Source organism: Ornithorhynchus anatinus, unplaced genomic scaffold (assembly GCF_004115215.2).
Source record: "Ornithorhynchus anatinus isolate Pmale09 unplaced genomic scaffold, mOrnAna1.pri.v4 scaffold_77_arrow_ctg1, whole genome shotgun sequence".
NCBI lineage: Eukaryota > Metazoa > Chordata > Mammalia > Monotremata > Ornithorhynchidae > Ornithorhynchus > Ornithorhynchus anatinus.
Genome location: NW_024396934.1, coordinates 773312 through 793119, shown reverse-complemented (window position 1 = coordinate 793119; position 19808 = coordinate 773312). Strand labels below are relative to the sequence as shown.

Genomic DNA, 19808 nt, shown 5'->3' with positions numbered 1-19808 from the left:
CCAAAATCCTAGAACGAGTCGTCTACAATCGATGCTTAGAATTCCTTAACTCCCATTCTCTCCTGGACCCCCTCCAATCTGGCTTCCGTCCCCTCCACTCTACCGAGACTGCTCTCTCTAAGGTCACCCATGACCTCCTTCTTGCCAAATCCAATGGCTCCTACTCCATTCTAATCCTCCTCGACCTCTCTGCTGCCTTTGACACTGTCGACCATCCCCTCCTCCTCCATACCTTATCTCACCTTGGCTTCACGGACTCCGTCCTCTCCTGGTTCTCCGCTTACCTCTCTGGCTGGTCATTCTCGGTCTCCTTCGCTGGCGCCTCCTCCCCCTCCCATCCTTTAACTGTTGGAGTTCCTCAAAGCTCAGTTCTTGGCCCTCTTCTGTTCTCCATTTACACTAACTCCCTTGGTGAACTCATTCGCTCTCACGGCTTTGACTACCATCTCTAATAATAATAATGATAATGTTGGTATTTGTTAAGCTCTTACTATGTGCCGAGCACTGTTCTAAGCGCTGGGGTAGACACAAGGGAATCAGGTTGTCCCACGTGGGGCTCACAGTCTTAATCCCCATTTTACAGATGAGGTAACTGAGGCACTGAGAAGTTAAGTGACTTGCCCAAAGTCACACAGCTGACAAACGGCCGAGCCAGGATTTGAACCCATGACCTCTGACTCCAAAGCCCGTGCTCTTTCCACTGAGCCATGCTGCTTCTCTCTACGCAGATGACACGCAGATCTACATCTCCGCCCCTGTCCTCTCCCCGTCCCTTCAGGCTCGCATCTTCTCCTGCCTCCAGGACGTCTCCACCTGGTTGTCGGCCCGCCACCTAAAACTCAACATAAGCAAGACTGAGCTCCTCATCTTCCCTCCCAAAATCAGTCCTCTCCCAGACTTCCCTATCAGCATGGATGGCACGACCATCCTTCCCGTCTCTCGGGCCTGCAATCTCGGTGTCATCCTTGACTCGTCTCTCTCGTTCACCCCACACATCCTATCCGTTACCGAGACTTGCCAGTTTCACCTTTACAATATCGCCAAGATCCGCCCTTTCCTCTCCACCCAAACGGCTACCTTACTGCTACGGGCTCTTGTTATATCCCGGCTAGACTACTGTGTCAGCCTTCTCTCTGACCTCCCTTCCTCCTCTCTCGCCCCGCTCCAGTCTATTCTTCAGTCCGTTGCCCGGCTCATCTTCCCGCAGAAACGATCTGGGCATGTCACTCCCCTTCTTAAACAACTCCAGTGGTTGCCTATCAACCTCCGCTCCTAACAAAAACTCCTCACTCTAGGCTTCAAGGCTCTACATCACCTTGCCCCTTCCTACCTCTCCTCCCTTCTCTCTTTCTACCGCCCACCCCGCACGCTCCTCTCCTCCGCCGCCCACCTCCTCACCGTCCCTCGGTCTCGCCTACCCCGCCGTCGACCCCTGGGCCATGTCCTCCCGCGGTCCTGGAACGCCCTCCCTCCTCACCTCCGCCAAACTGATTCTCTTCCCTTCTTCAAAACCCTACTTAAAACTCACCTCCTCCAAGAGGCCTTCCCAGACTGAGCTCCTCTTCTCCCTCTACTCCCTCTACCACCACCCCTTCACCTCTCCGCAGCTTAACCCTCTTTTCCCCCCATTTCCCTCTGCTCCTCCCCCTCTCCCTTCCCATCACCTCAGCACTGTACTCGTCTGCTCAACTGTATATATTTTCGTTACCCTGTTTATTTTGTTAATGAAATGTACATCGCCTTGATTCTATTTAGTTGCCACTGTTTTTACAAGATGTTCTTCCCCTTGACTCTATTTATCGCCATTGTTCTTGTCTGTCCGTCTCCCCCGATTAGACTGTAAGCCCGTCAAACGGCAGGGACCGTCTCTATCTGTTGCCGACTTGTTCATTCCAAGTGCTTAGTACAGTGCTCTGCACATAGTAAGTGCTCAATAAATACTATTGAATGAATGAATGGTCAGAAACGTCCCCCGATGTTGGTCCAGTGCCAGCAGGCATGGCTAGGGCTTGATTTGGCCTAGTGGATACAGCCTGGGCTTAGGAGTCAGCCGGACCTGGTTTCTAATCCCAGCTCCATCCCCCAAGGAGCCTCTTCCCCCATGGAATCCTGGGCACTCCTAATAAGGGGAAGTTAGAGGCAGCCATTGATCCTTTAGCCTTTGGTGAGCCAAGGTGAGTGGGAACCAAGAGGTCTGGAAATGCTATTCCTCCTCACCAAGGGTTTCCAGGCTCAAAAGAAGAAGCCACAGATGTGAACACTGAAGCCAAGGCCTGATGCTGTGAGTCCGAATGAGAGGTACAGGAGGAAAGCGGGCCAGGGAGGGACGAACCAGGGAGGGACGAACCAGGGAGGGAGTTTCACAGGAGGACAGCAACTAGGGGAAAGGAAAATACGAGTTTCCCATTTCCTTGTAGAAGACAAGGAAAATAAATCCATACTCCTCATCTTCATCCTCCTCATTAATAATTATGGTTTTTATTGAATGCTTCCTATGTGCAAAACACTGTCCTAAGCGCTGGAGTAGATGCAAGATAAACAGTTTGGACACAGCCCCTGTCCCACATAGGTCTCACAGTCAAAGTCAAAGAGTGAACAGGTATTGAATATCTACTTTCCAGATGAGGTAATTGAGGCAGAGAGAAGTTAAGTAACTTGCTCAAGATTACACAGCAGACTAGTGGCAGAGTTGGGATTAGAACCCAGGTCCTCTGACTCTCAGGCTTTTGTTCTTTCCACTAAGCCACACTGCTTCCCAGTAGTTGTCTTCTTCCTCTTCTTCTTCCTCCTTTTTTTTCATTTTTTAATATTTGTTAAGCACTTACTATGTGTCAAGCACTGTTCTAAGTGGCTGGGGGAGATTCAAGGTAATCAAGTCAGACCCAGTCCCTTTCCCACATTTGCCTCACAGTCGAAGTACTCAATTCCCATTTTACGGTTGAGGAAACTGAGGCACAAAGAAATTAAGTGACTTGCCCACAGTCACACAGCAGTAAAGTGACAAAGGTATGTTAAGAAATGCACCTTCTAAAGACTTTGAATATGAGACAGAGTAACTGTCTGTCAGATATAATGTTGGTATTTGTTAAGTGCTTACTATGTGCAGAGCACTGTTCTAAGCGCTGGGGTAGACACAGGGGAATCAGGTTGTCCCACGTGGGGCTCACAGTCTTCATCCCCATTTTACAGATGAGGTAACTGAGGCACAGAGAAGTGAAGTGACTTGCCCAAGATCACACAGCAGACAAGTGGCAGAGCTGGGATTCGAACTCATGACCTCTGACTCCAAAGCCCGTGCTCTTTCCACTGAGCCATGCTGCTTCTCTATGATATGAAGAGGGAGGGAGTTCTAGGTCAGAGGCAGGACATGGGCGAGGGGTCGGCAGTGAGGTAAAAGAGTTTGAAGCATAGTGAGTTGGCACTAGAGGAGTGAAGTGTACGGGCTGGGTTGTAGAACGAGAGCAGCAAAGAGAGGAAGAGGGGTCAAGGTGATTGAGTGCTTTAAAACTGATGATGAGGTGTTTCTTTTTAATGCAGATAAGATCCACTGTCCAGATGGACCAATGAGAGTAGGAGAAATATTGAACACTGAAATGTACATTCCAATGAATGGTGAAGGGAAACTTGAATCAATTGTCCTTTAGACTGTAAGATCATTGTATGTTAGGGGACATATCTACCAACTCTGTTGCATTGTACTCTCCATGTGCTTAGTACAGTGCTCTGCACACAGTAAGTGCTCAATAAATACAATTGATTGATTCCCTGATTGAACAACTGGACCGAGAATGTGGTCTGACTTCTGGGGTAAAGTTTCTGATCAAAGTATTCCCTGGGGCCTTGTGGGTAGGAAACGTGTCTATCAACTCTGGGGTTTTTTTTTTTCTTTAATGGCATTTGTTAAGTGCTTACTATGTGCCAGGCACTTCACTAAACACAGGGGTAGATACAAGTTAATCAGCTTGGACACAGTCCCTGTTCCAACTCGGGGCTCATTCTTAATCGCCATTAATCCCCAAGGTCACACAGCAGACAAGTGGTGGAGCCAGGACTAAAGCCCAGGTCCTTCTGATTCCCAGCCCCATGCTCTGTCCACTAGCCCTCACTGCCTTTCAACTTAAACAGTCATAGTTATTGAGCACTTACTGTGTGCAGAGTTTCTCTGTTATATTGTACTCTCCCAAGAGCTTAGTACAGTGCTCTGTACAAAGTAAGCACTCAATAAATACCATTGATTGCTTCCATGAGGTTCAGCTGGAATCTTAACTAAGAGTTAGCTAATGTGAGCAGAGAAGAACACAACTTTTGTCAAAGTAACTACCAGTTAGATTATGGCACCTTGGCACCAGGGAAGTAGTGTGACCTAGGGGAAAAAAAGAGCACAGTTCTAGGAGTCAGAGGCCCTGGGTTTTAATCCCTGCTTCACCACTTACCCTCTGTGTGACTTTAGCAAGTCAGTTCACTTTTCTGTGCTTCAGTTTCCTCATAAACATGATCTGGGCAGCTGAGTGAAGTGTGGACTGGAGTGCAGAGAAACAGGATGTAGGAAGATCAGCAAGGAGGCTGATACAGCAATCAAGGCAGGAGAAGGTAAATTCTTGGATTAGTGTGGTAGCAGTTGGGATGGAGAGGAAAGGGCAGATTTTAGCAATGTTGTGAAGTTAGAACCAACAGGATTTGGTGACACTGAATGTGAGGGTTTAATGAGAGATGAGTCAAGGATAATACAAAGATTATGTGCTTGGGAGACTGGGAGAATAGTAGTGCTGCCTACAGTGATGGGAAAGATAGGAGAAAACAGGGTTTGGCTGGAAAAGCAGCAGCGTGGCTCAGTGGAAAGAGCACGGGCTTTGGAGTCAGAGGTCATGAGTTCGAATCCCAACTCTGCTACTTGTCAGCTGTGTGACTGTGGGCAAATCACTTAACTTCTCTGTGCCTCAGTTCCCTCATCTGTAAAATGGGGATGAAGACTGTGAGCCCCACGTGGGACAACCTGATTTCCCTGTGTCTACCCCAGCGCTTAGAACAGTGCTTTGCACATAGTAAGCGCTTAACAAATACCAATTTAAAAAAAAAATGGGGATTTCTGTTTTGGATATGTTAAATTGGAGGCTTCAGTGGGACATCTAAGTAGAGATGTCCTGAAGATAGGAGAAAATACAACACTGCAGAGAAGAAGAGAGGCCAGGGCTGGTTATGTAGATTTGGAATCATCAGCATAGAGATGATAGTTGAAGCCATGGTTGTCAATGAGCTCTCCAAAGGAGTAGATGTAGATAAAGGATAGAGGATAAATGAGTATGTTTGAAAGCAGTGGGGAAGGAACCACTGGAAAGTGAATTGGTAAAGATCAAGGTGAGGGAGGGAAAAGGGAGGGGGCAAGTGATTTTATAGTGTGAAAGTATGAAGTTGGAGGCGCAATTGGAGGGGGAGGATTTTGAGAGGGGGCAGGAGATCTCCCTGAGATACTGCTGGGAAAGATGGGAGAGACAAAGGATGCTTCAACATCCTTTATCGTTCATCATCTGTCATACTCTCCCTTTATTTTTTAATGGTACTTGTTAACAGCTCACAATGTGCCAAGCACTGAACTAACTGCTGGGGTAGATACATTCATTCATTCAATCGTATTTATTGAGCGCTTACTATGCGCAGAGAACTGAACTAAGCGCTTGGCAAAGTACAATACAATAATAAACAGTGACATTGCCTGCCCACAACGAGCTTACAGTCTAGTCTCATCTGGAGTCTAGTACCACATGGCCACCACACTCCATTTAATACAATCTCCCAAAGGATGGGCTGGCCTCTTTGATTAAAATTTCTAATTCCTCATCTATCATTACATTGTGGGTCAGCGTGCTACCTAAGTAGCAGAATTCTGTGATGGCATCTAGCCCTGTGACCATAAAAAGTCTTTGATTGGGTGTAGGTGTAGGCTGACTCAGCAAAACTGTTTGCGATCATCTGTAAGTTGTCTTTGGTGTGTGATTCTAGGGCACAGCCATCTCCAAACAGCAATGCGTGAAGAACCGTCTCTAGGATTTTAGTTGATGATCCACATCAATTGAGTCCCAAGAGCTACCCAGAGAAATGAAAGGGTGTTCTACCACCTGCATCCGTGTTTCTTGTCGCATTTTCAAGCGCTTAGTACAGTGCTCTGCACACAGTAAGGTCTCAATAAGTAACGATTGAATTGAATGAATTTTCCAGCAAGTTTGAGTGGCATCAATTCAACAGGACCAGGCCCATTTGCAACCCTGCCTCACTCCACTGGTGGTGGGGAAATGGATAATAATAATTATTATTATTATTGTGGTATTTGTATGTGCCAGGCACTGTGCTAAGTGCTGGGGTGTGTACAAGTAATTCAGGTTGGACATAGTCCCTGTCCCACGTGGAGCTCACATTTTACCCCCATTTTATCTCCATTTTATAGATGAGATAACTGAGGCACAGAAGAGTGAAGTGACTTGCTCAAGGTCACACAGCGGGCAGGTAGTGGAGGCGGGATTAGAACCCATGGCCTTCTGACTTCCAGGCCTGTGCACAGCATCCTTGTCTCTGCCTTAATTTCAGAAGCTGAATGACCTTATGAAGATGTATTAAGAAATTTTCAGTGCCCAGATCTACTGATGATGTCAAAGGCTTTCATAAAATCTACTATGACATAACAGCTTAATGAACTTGGGGAAAAAAAACAAACTGTACTTGTTTTGTCTTTTTCTCACTACTGTTCGATCCAGAGAAGGATAGATACTAGATCCAAGTAAGGAGCATTCTAGAGCTGGGGCCCTGGTGTTCTAGGCTCAGTTAGTCAGAATTGCCTGGCAGTCATTTAAAGGGACCTAGGGAACTAGGATTCCTTTAAGGGTTTGCCCTGCTCTGCAGGAAGGTTTAAGAGAAAAAAACGTTGCTTCAGTGCAACTGAGTGAAGTTGGGAAGAAACCAAACAGGTCTCCCAAATCAGTTTTGCATAGAGTTTTAATATGCAGAGCTGCCTAAGTTTAACTTGTACAGGCTGGAGTGAGGGGAGAGTAGCAGGAAAAACACATATTCTGCCTGGAGGCTTTCTCCATTAACCACTTAGGAGAGGAACCGTTGCCCAATATCAGTTCATGAGTCCCCATTGCTAATGAGCTAGTGACTTGCCCAAGGTCACACAGTAGACTAGTGTGTAGGATTCGAAGCCGGATTCTTTCTGACTCCCAGGCCCGTGCTCTGTATACTAGGCCATGCTGTTTCTCTTAGGTATTAGTAGTAATACTAGTAGTAGTAGCAGTAATAGCAGTAGCAGTAGTAATAACAGTAGTAGTATAGTAATAGTAGTAAGAAAGGGATTTATTGAGTTCCCTTTGAGTGTAAAACACTGTGGTCAGGAAAGTACAACGGAAGGATGAGACAAAGTCTCTGCCTACAAGAAGCGCTGACGGAAGATAGATACCGATAGTGGAATCAGAATAAACAATCTACGACATATTCATGAATCAAATCAATGATATCAATCTAATTGATGGATTCATTAAACTCTACACTCCTTTGTGTCGACAGGACATTTTGCATTCTCCTGGTTCTCTTTTTGTACAAAGTATTCAATAGGCACTCAGTAGGTGCTCAGTAAATGCCACTGGATAAAATAAAAATTGAATAGACATATATCCACAAGTGCTAAGATGGAGAGGGAAAAAAGATCTAGATTACTAGAATAATCAATATTTGTTGAAATTGAAACCAATCTTCTCTATTTCAGACTGACATTATTGGTCGCATGTCAGTCAGTCAATCGTATTTATTGAGCACTTACTAGGTGTAAAGCACTGCACTAAGCACTTGGGAGAGTACAATATAACAATACAACAGACACATTCCCTGCCCACAAAGAGCTTACAGCCTAGAGCGGGAGACCAACATTAATATAAATAAATAAACTAGAGCTATGTACAGAAATGCTGTGGGGCTGGGATTGGGGGGGGCGGGGGTGAATAAAGGGAGCAAGTCAGAGTGATGCAGAAGGGAGTTAAAGGCAAAGAAGGCTTAGTCAGGGAAGGCTCTTTGGAGGAGATGTGCCTTCAATAAGGCATTTAAAGTGGGGAGAGTAATTGTCTGATACGAGGAGGGAAGGCATTCCAGGCCAGAGGCAGGACGTGGGCCAGAGGTCAGCAGTGAGAAAGCTGAGTTTGAGGTACAGTGAGAAGGTTGGCATTAAAGAGCGAAGTGTGTGGGCGGGTTGTAGTATGAGAGCAGCGAGGTGAGGTAGGAAAGAGCAAGGTGAGTGAGTGCTTTAAAACCAATGGAGGGGAGTTCCTGTTTGAGGCAAATGTAGATGGGCAACCTTTGGAGGTTCTTGAGGGGAGGGGAAACGTGGCCTGAATGGTTGTTTTTTTGAAACTGTTGTCAGTGGGAAGCTGCTTCCACAGAGAAGCAGAGTGACCTAGTGAATAGAGCAAGGCCCTGGAAGTCAGAAGGATCTGAATTCTAAAATCCAGATCCACCACTTGCCTGTTTTGTGACCTTGGTCGAGTGACTTAACTTTCTTTGGGCTTCAATTTCCTTAACAGCAAAATGGGGATTCAATAACTGTTCTCCCTCCTACTTACAGACTGTGAGTGTCATGTGGGATAAGGACTGTATCCGGCCTGATCAATTTGTAAATGCCTCAGTGTTGAAGGCAGTGGGGTCTCATTAAATGCCATTACTACTACTAGACTGTAAGCTCACTGTGACTTTGGTTGTACTGTACTCCCCAAAACACTTAGTAAAGTGTATTGTACCCAGTGGGCACTTAATGCAGTTAATTAATGCACTGTGGGCAGGGAATGTGTCTACTGTTATATTGTGCTCTCCCAAGCACTTAGTACCATGCTTTGCACACCATAAGCGATCAATCAATACAACTGAATGAACGAATGATTAAATACTGTGGCAACTGTTACTACTGTTGCTGCAATTTTGACCACTATTTGGCTCCAACATTTATGTCATCGTACACTTGCACAGACAAAATGCACAGTCAAACATCTCAGGTGTGTTTTACATACACAGTTGGGACTACAATGAAAATAGCAGAGAAGACCACACCTCTAAGCTGCTTTGTTAAGTGGTGGTACCTTCCCCAGTGGAAGTATAATCAAAAATTTATCCCAGGCCTGTTTTGGCTTTAAGAGCCTCTCTCCACAGCCCTCAGTCTCTCTCTACGGCCCTCAGTTACTATCATTTTTTTTATCTCCACGGAAACAAAATCACCAGAGTCCCCAAGGATGTTCACTGGCATCCTCAGCTCTGCCCTTCCTAAATGAACCTCCATAAGTCCCTGTCCCCCAGGCTGGGAGGGAACAATAAAGTCTCTTTCCCAGAGGCCCTTGTCTCACTGCCCTGGAACCAGACATTCTAACGGACCAACGGATCTGTCTTCAATCTCACCAGCAGCCCCCTTTTTCTTGTCCCTCAGATCCTCTTGAGCACCAGGCGGTCTGAGTCTGAGGGCTATATGGAGACTGACCCCTCCCCGCAGTGAGCATCCTTGAACTGTAAGAGGAAAGGAGGCCAACCCAGATCAGCACAGCCCCCAGACGACCCCAACACTGCACGTCTCCTGGTGAGTGCAGAACCTGAATCAATGAATAACCATAGTCACCATCTCCTTGCCCCTCACGTCCACATAGAGACCCTGCTCTGCCCCATTCTCAAACTCAGAACAGAGAGTGCTGGGTCAAATCAAGGGGACAGTTTGAGTATCCAACATTCATGCAAGTGTCCACTGTCCCAGGGTGCTGTTGGGTGATTTGTGGGGGGCTGGGAACCCCCTCCAGGCATTTCAGAGAGGCTGTGCCCCTACAACTGCCTCTAACTGTTTCTAGAAGAACCCCACTTCACCTGTTCCAGGATGAATTTCAATTCCCAGATTGGATCCCAGGGAGTGTGCTTATCCTGCCCTACCTTCTCCGGTGCTCCATCTTGGATGTCAGGAAGCAACGTAGCCTAGGGAAAGAGCATGGGCCTGGGAGTCAGAGTACTTGGTTTCTAGAGTCAGAGTACTTGGTTTCTAAACTCATCTCCGCCACTTTTCTGCTCCAACACTTTTCTGCTGAGTGACCTCGGGCAAGTCACCTAACTTCTCAGTACCTCGGTTTCCTCATCTGCAATATGGGGATTGAATTCTCCTCCGACTGACTTGGACCATGAGCCTCGAGTGGGACAGAGACTGTATCTAACTTGATTGTCTTCTATCTACCCCAGTGTTTAGTATTCATTCAATAGTATTTATTGAGCGCTTACTATGTGCAGAGCACTATACTAAGCGCTTGGAATGTACAAATCGGTAACAGATAGAGACAGTCCCTGTCCTTTGACGGGCTTACAGTCTAATTGGGGGAGACAGACAGACAAGAACAATGGCAATAAATAGAATCAAGGGGAAGAACATCTCATTAAAACGATAGTAAATAAATAGAATCAAGGTGATGTACATCTCATTAACAAAATAAATAGGGTAATGAAGATATATACAGTTCAGCGGAAGAGTACAGTGCTGAGGGGATAGGACAGGAGAGGGGGAGGAGCAGACGGAAAGGGGGGAGAAGAGGGTTTAGCTGCGGAGAGGTGAAGGGGGTGGTAGAGGGAGCAGAAGGAAAAGGGGAGCTCAGTCTGGGAAGGCTTCTTGGAGGAGGTGAGCTTTAAGTAGGGTTTTGAAGAGGGGAAGAGAATTAGTTTGGCGGAGATGAGGAGGCAGGGCGTTCCAGGACCATGGCGGAATAGGCGAGAACGGGGGACGATGAGGAGGTGGGCGGCAGAGGAGCGGAGCGTGTGGGGTGGGCAGTAGAAAGAGAGAAGGGAGGCGAGGTAGGAGGGGGCAAGGTGATGGAGAGCCTTGAAGCCTAGAGTGAGAAGTTTTTGTTTTGTGGGGAGGTTGATAGGCAACCACGGAGGTTTTTAAGAAGGGGAGTGACATGCCCAGAACGTTTCTGCAGGGCATGTAGGACAGTACCTGGCACATAGTAAACACATAACAAATATCATTAAAAACTAAATAGTCTGGGTACCTGGATCAGGGCTGGAGTTGGTGTTGGCTGGTGAAGCCTTGCTGCCAAGGTCAAAGGTCTATGGGGGGAGGCTCTGCTCAGAAACATGGGAGGTGGTGTGAGAAAGAAGTGGGTGAGGAGCAGAGGTTGTATTGGCATTGCCTTGGAGATCCAAGCTGTCCAGGTAGTGGGGGTGAATAATAAATAATAATTGTGGTATTTGTTAGGCACTTACTTACTTAAGCAGTGTACCAAGCACTGGGGTAGATTCAAAATAATCAGGTCCCATAGGTGGCTCACAGTCTGAGTAAGAGGGAGAAAGCAGCATGGCTTAGTGGAAAAAGCAAGGGGTTAGGAGTCAGAGGATTTGGGTTCTAAACCCGGCTCTGCCCTTGCCTGCTTTGTGACCTTGGGCCAAGCCACTTAACTTCTCTGTGCCTCAGTTACCTCATCTGAAAAATGGGGATTGAAATTGGGAGCCCCACGTGGGACAACCTGATTACTCTGTATCTACCCCAGTGCTTAGAACAGTGCTTGGCACATAGTAAGCACTTAACAAATGCCATCATTATTTTATTATTATTAAATGTTATTGAATCCCCATTTTGTAGATGAGGGAACTGAGGTACACAGAAGTAAAGCAACTTGCCAAAGTTCACACAACAGACAAGTGGCAGAGCTGGGATTTGAAACCGGGTCCTCTGAATCTGAAGAGATTCTGCCTCCCCTCTCTATGCCCCTAGAGGTTGGGCAAACCCATTTAGACATTCACTTGTTTGAAGCCCGAGGGCTTGGTCCAAGAGAGCTATTGTGGTCACTTCTTGCTCTCGATGTCCACTATTCCAGAAAGGTCACAGATCAGAATGCTAAATTAAAAAAAATTAAAAAAGAGGATGTGCAGCTCTTTCAGGTGGAAAGAACAGGGAGCTGGAATTGGAGGGCATCAAGTCTGGACTGTAAGTTCCTTGTAATCAGGGAATGTGTCTAAGAAGTCTGTTATGTTGTACTCTTCCAAACATTTAGCACAGTTGTCTGCACATAGTAAGCAATAAATACCCACGATGATGATGAGTATTATTTCGTCTCTCAGAGAAGCAACGTGGCTTAGTGGAAAGAGCATGGGCTTTGGAGTCAGAGGTTGTGGGTTCTAATCCTGGCCCTGCCATTTGTCAGCACTATGACTTTGGGTAAGTTACTTAACTTCTCTGTGCTTCAGTTACCTCATCTGTAAAATGGGGATTAAGACTCTGAGCCCCATATGGGACAACCTGCTTACCCTGTATCTCCCCCAGTGCTTAGAACGGTGCTAGGCACATAGTAAGCATTTAACAAATACCATCATTTTTATTATTAATATTACCTTTCACTTTTCTTGGTAGAAATCAATCTATCAATGTTATTCATCAAGCACTTACTACATATAGAAACCAGTCCTAAGTGTGCAGGAGAGTATGATAGAACAGAGTTGGTAATAATAATAATAATTATGGTATTTGTTAAGTGTTAAGGTGTTTGCCAAGCACTGTTCTAAGCACTGGGGTAGATACAAGGTAAGCAGGTTGTGCCTCATGGAGCTCATGGACTTAATTCCCACTTTACAGATAAGATCACTGATGCACAGAGAAGTTAAGTGGCAAGGTCACACAGCAGATAAGTGGCAGAGCCGGGTAGATAAGTTCCCTTCCCACATCAAGTTTACAGTTAAGATGGGGAGAGAGAGAGATTAATTTAAATAAATAAATAAAAATAATTTTTGTATATATCTCCTCACTCCCCACTCTTCAAAACTCTTCAATGCATTGCCATTCTTCTCCACAATCAAAAAGAGACACCATCTTCATCTCTCTTCTTCTTTCTTATCCACACTCTTCTCCCACTAAAAGCCCCAACTTGCATTCTTTGTGCATAATCAGCTCACTGGGCCTCATTTATTAATAATAATAATGATAATAATAGCAGTATTTATTAAGTACTTACTAAGTGCCAAGCACTTTTCTAAATGTTGGGTGAGAAATGAGATAATAGGGTTGGACACAGTCCCTGTCCCACATAGGGTTCACAGTGTTAAACCCTATTTTTCAGATAAAGAAATTGAGGCACAGAAATGCGAAGTTACTTGCCCAAGATCGCACAGCAGACAAGTAGTGGTCCTTCTGACTCCCGGGCCTGTGCCCCATCCATTGGACACCCTGTTTCTTCTTTCCTACTTTTATCCCCAAGTTCACACACTTCTCTCAGAACTCTTTCCACTTCAAAGCTGCCGGACCTCAACTCTTCCATCTTCAAAAGCCCTTTGGAAAAACCACCTCCTCCAGGAAGCTTTTATTTTTTTAATGGTACTTGATAAAGACTTACTCTGTCCCAGGAAGTATGCTAAGTCCTGGGATAATACAAGATAATCAGGTTGGGCAGAGTACATGTCCCACATGGAGCTCACAGTCTAAATTGGAAGGACAGCAGAAAAGTGGTGAAGCCAGGATTCGTTCATTCAGTCATTCATTCATCCAATCATATTTACTGAGAGTTTACTGTGTGCAGAGCACTGTACCAAGTTCTTGGGAGAATACACTACAACAATAAGCACACACATTCCCTTTCCACAATGAGCTTAAAGTCTAGAGTGGGGAAGACAGACATCAATACAAATAAATAAATTATAGATATGTACATAAGTGCTGTGGGGCTGAGAGTAGGGAAGAACAAAGGGAGCAAGTCAGGGTGATGCAGAAGAGAGTGGGTGAAAGGGATAAGGGGTGCTTAGTCTGGGAAGGGCTTTTGGAGGAGATATGCCTTCAATAAGACTTTGAAGGGGAGGAGAGTAATTGTCAGATTTGAGGAGGGGGGTAGTTCCAGGCCAGAGGCAGGATGTGGGTGAGTGATCGGTGGTGACACAGGAGAGACCCAAGCGCAGTGAGAAGGGTAGCATTAGAGGAGCAAATTGTGCGGCCTGGGTTGTAGTAGGAGAGTAGCGAGGTGAGATAGGAGGGGGCAAGGTGATGGAGTGCTTTAAAGCCAATAGTGAGGTGTTTTTGTTTGATGCTGATTTGGATGGGCAACCACTGGAGTTTCTTGAGGAGTGGGGTGGCATGTCCTGAAAATTTTTGTAGAAAAATGATCCGGGCAGCGGAGTGAAGTATGGACTGGAGAGGGAAGAGACAGAAATTTGGGAGGACAGTATGGAGGCTGATGGAATAATAAAGGCAGGATAGGATGAGTGATTGCATTAACATGGTAGCCATTTGGATGGAGAGGAAAGGGTGGATTTTTGCAATGTTGTGAAGGTGGGACCAACAAGATTTAGTGATGGATTGAATATGTGGGTTGAATGGAAAAGAGGAGTCAAGGATAATGCCAAGGTTATGGGTTTGTGAGACAGGAAGGATGAGGGTGCCATCTACTCTGATGTGAAAGTCAGGAGAGGACAGGGTTTGGGTAGGAAAACAAGGAGTTCTGTTTTGGACATGTTAAGCTTGAGGTGGAGGGAGGACAACCAAGTAGAGATGTCTTGAAGGCAAGAGGAAATGCGAGATGGAAGAGAAAGAGAGATACCAGGGCTGGAGATATAGATTTGGGTATTACCTGCATAGAGAAGCAGCGTGGCTCAGTGGAAAGAACCCGGGCTTAGGAGTCAAGGGCCATGGGTTCTAATTCCGGCTCCACCACCTGGAGAAGCAGAGTGGCTCAGTAGAAAGAGCACGGGCTTTGGAGTCAGAGGTCATGGGTTCGAGTCCAGGCTCTGCCACTTGTCAGCTGTGTGACTGTGGGCAAGTCACTTCACTTCTCTGGGCCTCAGTTCCCTCATCTGGAAAATGGGGATTAAGACTGTGAGCCCCACGTGGGACAACCTGATTTCCCTGTGTCTCCCCCAGCGTTTAGAACAGTGCTCTGCACATAGTAAGTGCTTAACAAATACCAACATTATTATTACTTCACTTCTTGGTGCCTCAGTTACCTCATCTGTAAAATGAGGATTAAGACTGTGAGCCCTCATGGGACAACCTAATTACCCTGTATCTGCCCCAGCGCTTAGAACAGTGCCTGGCACATAGTGAGTACTTAACAAATACCAACATTATTATTATTATTAGAGGTGGTAGTTGAAGCCATAGGAATGAATAAGTTCTCCAAGGAAGTAAATGGAGAATAGATGGGAATTAGAACCCAGGCCCTCTGACCCCCAAGCCTGGGCTCTTTCCACTAGGCCACGCTGCTTCTCTTGACCCAAATCCTTTCTTAAGCACCTGGAAGGTCCTCCCTCCTCACATCTGCCATGCAATCACACTTCCCCCCTTCAAAGCCCTACTGAAGGCTCACCTCCTCCAAGAGGCCTTTCCAGACTAAGCCCCCCTTTCCTTCAGCTCCTCCTACCCTCCACGTCTCCCCGACTTGTTCCCTATGCTCTACCCCTTCTTCCCGCCCCACAGCACTTGTGTATATTTGTACATATGTATAATTCTATTTATTTATACTGATGCCTGTTTACTTGTTTTGATGTCTGTCTCCCCCTTCTAGACTGTAAACCCGGTGTAGGCAGGGATTGTCTCTATTGCTGAATTGTACTTCTCAATAAATACGATGGAATGAATGAATGAATGAATGAATGAATGAATGAATGAATGAATGAATGAGAAGTTGAGGAATAGTATGTTTTCAAATTGGGCATCCAGCTGGAATTTTAAATGAATTCCAATCATCCACTTTCTCATTTCCTGTCCACATTGTTCTCAGGAAATCCAAGTAGAAAATGGCCAATGTCTCCATGGTGACGGAATTCCTCCTGCTGGGTTTCTCGGAGGTCTGGGAGCTGCAGCTAGTCCACGCCGCATTGTTCCTCCTGGTCTACCTGGTGGCCCTGACAGGGAATCTCCTTATCTTAGCCATCCCCACCCTCGACCAGCGTCTCCACACCCCCATGTACTTCTTCCTCAGGAACTTGTCTCTCTTAGATCTCTGCTACATCACCACCACCGTCCCCAAATCCATCCTCAACTCATTGACCAACAGCAGATCCATCTCCTTCCTGGGGTGTACTACACAGGTCCTTTTAATGATTCTTTTTGGTGGTTCAGAGTTTTTCATCCTTACTGCAATGTCCTATGACCGCTACGCAGCCATCTGCTGCCCCTTGCGCTATGACACCATCATGGACCAAGAGGTTTGTAGGAAGATGGCCACTGCCTCCTGGCTCAGCGGGGGTCTCTACTCCCTGATGCACACGGCTGCCACCTTTTCCTCCCACTTTTGTGGTCCTCGCATTATCCACCAATTCTTCTGTGATGTCCCCCAGTTGCTCAAACTCATGTGCCCTGGGGAGGCCCGAGCAGAGATCTGTGTTCTTGTCCTCAGTGTTATTTTGTGTTTGGGCTGCTTTGTATCCATTCTCGTGTCTTATGTCCACATCTTCTTGGCGGTCCTGAAGATGCCGGCCACCGAGGGCCGGACCAAAGCCTTCTCCACCTGTCTGCCTCACCTCATTGTGGTCTTTTTGTATCTTTGCACCGGTTCATTTGCCCATCTGAAGCCACCCTCATCATCCCCATCGCAGCTGGACCTGCTGGTGTCTGTGTTCTATACAGTGTTGCCCCCCACCCTGAACCCCCTCATCTACAGCCTGAGGAACAAGGACATGAAGGCCACCCTGGGGAAGATCTTCTCTGTCCACTTCATTTCCAGGGTGAACTGATTCTCTCCCTTTGCCATGGATGTGTACACAGAGCTCTCCTTCAGGGAAGGTTTGGCCAAAATGGTCCTCAGTACAAAGCTTTCTCTTTGAATCCTTGCCTCACTGTCCTCCCTTCCCTCCACTCCCTCCCTGGCATGCCTAACCCTCTAGAGAGTCAGTGCTCAAGACTGCCATTGACTGAGTGATTGAATAATAAATTTACTGATTAAGAGAGTTCAAAGCGGTAGAATTGGTATGCAGGTTCCCTGCCCACAAGAAGCTGACAGTACAGAGAGTAAGACTCGTTATGGGCAGGGAACATACCCGTTAATTGTGTTGTACTGTACTCTCCCAAGCACTTACGACAGTGCTCTCCACATAGCAAACGCTCAATAAATACCATTTAAAAAAAAGAGATTGTCTAGGAGACAAATCTTCTTGGGCATTTGGCAAGAAGGTTAGGCTAAGCAAAAATACTGAAAATGATAGTAGTAGTAATAATATTTATTAAGGCCTCACTGTGTTCAGGGCGCTATACTAAGCACTGGGAGGGGGTACTAACAATCTAAGATCGCTCATTATGGGGGAAACCAAGGCAATGGAAATTACCAAGCAATCATTTGGGGGTTTTTATTTCGTTTTGTTTTGTTTTATTTCTATGGTAGTTGTTAAGCACTTATTATGTGTCAAGTCCTGGTCTAAGCACTGAGTTAGATACAAGTTCATTAATGGCAGAGCATTGACATTAGTTGTGGTATTAATAGCACCACTTGGGACAGTGACCAGCAATTAGAACAATGCCCAGAGATTAGAACAGTGCTTGGCACATAGTAAGTTCTTAACAACTACCATAAAAAATTAAAAAAAGAACATTGGAACTATGTTCTAGTCCCTTTGGCTATCATTGGGACCTAGTAATGATGGTATTTGTTAAGCGCTTACTATTTGTCAAGAACTGCCTCTAAAACACCAGTGAGTAGGTGCAGTGAGTAGCTTGGCATTGGAGGAGTCAAGTGTTGTAGTAGATCAGCCAGGTATGGTAGGAGGGGGCAAGCTCCCTTCTCTATACTCTAAGCTCAGGGGAAGCAGCATGGCCTAGTGGTTAGAGCCCGGGCCTGGGAGAGAAAAGGACCTGGGTTCTAGATACACCTCCACCATATGTCTGCTGTGTGACTTTGGGCAAGTCACTCAACGTCTCTATGCCTCAGTTACCTCATCTGTAAAATGGGGTTTGGCACTGTGAGCCGCATGTAGGACATGGACTGTACCCAAACTGATTAACTTCCTTCTACTCCAGTGCTTAGAACAGTGCCTGGCACATAGTGAGAACTTAGCAAATATCATAAAACAAAGCTCACTGTGGGCAGGGCATGTGTCTACCAACTCTGTTGCATTTACTCTCCCAAGTGATTAATATAGTGTTCTGCAATTTATTTATTTATATTAGTGTCTGTCTCCCCTTCTAGACTGTAAACTCATTGTGGGCAGGGACTGGGTCTGTTTATTGTTGTATTATACTCTCCCAAGCACACAGTAAGCTCTGCACACAGTAAGCACTCAATGAATACGATTGAATGAATGATTGAATGAATGAATGAAGGGGAAGTAGCATGGCCTAGTAGAAAGAGCACAGGCCTAGCAGTCAGAGGACCTGAGTTCTATCTCAGCTCTGCCAAGCACCCGGGTGGGTGACCTTGGGCAAGTTATTTACCTTCTCTGTTTCCTCATTTGTAAAATGAGGATTCAATACCTGTTCTCTCTCCTACTAGACTGTGAGTCCCAAGTGGTGCAAGAACTGTATCTATCCTGATGAACTTGTATCTGACACAGTAGCTTGGTACAAAGCTCTATGTGGGGAGGGAACCTGTCTACCACCTCTGTTACATTGTACGGTTCAAAATGCTTAGTATGGTGTTCTGCACACAGTAGATGCTCAATAAATACCACTGATTGATTGAGTAACCAATACCACAATTATAATTAGTAGTAGCAAAAATGTATCAGGATGAAAAATAGCTGAATAAATCATTACATAAAATATGAAAATATGCATAAGTGTTCATTCATTCATTCAATAGTATTTATTGAGCGCTTACTATGTGCAGAGCACTGTACTAAGCGCTTGGGATGAACAAGTCGGCAACAGATAGAGACAGTCCCTGCCGTTTGACGGGCTTACAGTCTAATCGGGGGAGATGGACAGACAAGAACAATGGCAATAAATAGAGTCAAGGGGAAGAACATCTCGTAAAAACAATGGCAACTAAATAGAATCAAGGCGATGTACAATTCATTAACAAAATAAATAGGGTAATGGAAATATATACAGTTGAGCGGACGAGTACAGTGCTGTGGGGATGGGAAGGGAGAGGTGGAGGAGCAGAGGGAAAAGGGGAAAAAGAGGGTTTAGCTGCGGAGAGGTAAAGGGGGGGTGGCAGAGGGAGTAGAAGGAGAAGAGGAGCTCAGTCTGGGAAGGCCTCTTGGAAGAGGTGAGTTTTAAGTAGGGTTTTGAAGAGGGGAAGAGAATCAGTTTGGCGGAGGTGAGGAGGGAGGGCGTTCCAGGACCGCGGGAGGACGTGGCCCAGGGGTCGACGGCAGGATAGGCGAGACCAAGGGACGGTGAGGAGGTGGGCGGCAGAGGAGCGGAGCGTGCGGGGTGGGTGGTAGAAAGAGAGAAGGGAGGAGAGGTAGGAAGGGGCAAGGTGATGGAGAGCCTTGAAGCCTAGAGTGAGGAGTTTTTGTTTGGAGCGGAGGTCGATAGGCAACCACTGGAGTTGTTTAAGAAGGGGAGTGACATGCCCAGATCGTTTCTGCAGGAAGATGAGCCGGGCAGCGGAGTGAAGAATAGACTGGAGCGGGGCGAGAGAGGAGGAAGGGAGGTCAGAGAGAAGGCTGACACAGTAGTCTAGCCGGGATATAACGAGAGCCTGTAGCAGTAAGGTAGCCGTCTGGGTGGAGAGGAAAGGGCGGATCTTGGCGATATTGTAGAGGTGAAACCGGCAGGTCTTGGTAACGGATAGGATGTGTGGGGTGAACGAGAGAGACGAGTCAAGGATGACACCGAGATTGCGGGCCTGAGAGACGGGAAGGATGGTCGTGCCATCCACGGTGATAGAGAAGTCTGGGAG

At 46.3% G+C, this 19808-nt stretch overlaps 1 protein-coding gene across 1 annotated transcript; it reads left to right on the top strand.

Moving 5' to 3' along the window:
- Positions 1-15742: 15742 nt before the first annotated feature.
- On the top strand, positions 15743-16989 carry LOC114808957 (olfactory receptor 14A16-like). The gene has a single exon (XM_029057266.2). It carries the CDS (start codon positions 15763-15765, stop codon positions 16699-16701), a length of 939 nt encoding a protein of 312 aa, XP_028913099.1. The 5' UTR covers positions 15743-15762; the 3' UTR covers positions 16702-16989.
- Positions 16990-19808: the final 2819 nt, after the last annotated feature.

Excerpts from the sequence above, each read along its gene's own strand:
- LOC114808957 (XM_029057266.2), top strand. The coding sequence starts at position 15,763 with ATGGCCAATGTCTCCATGGTGACGGAATTCCTCCTGCTGGGTTTCTCG.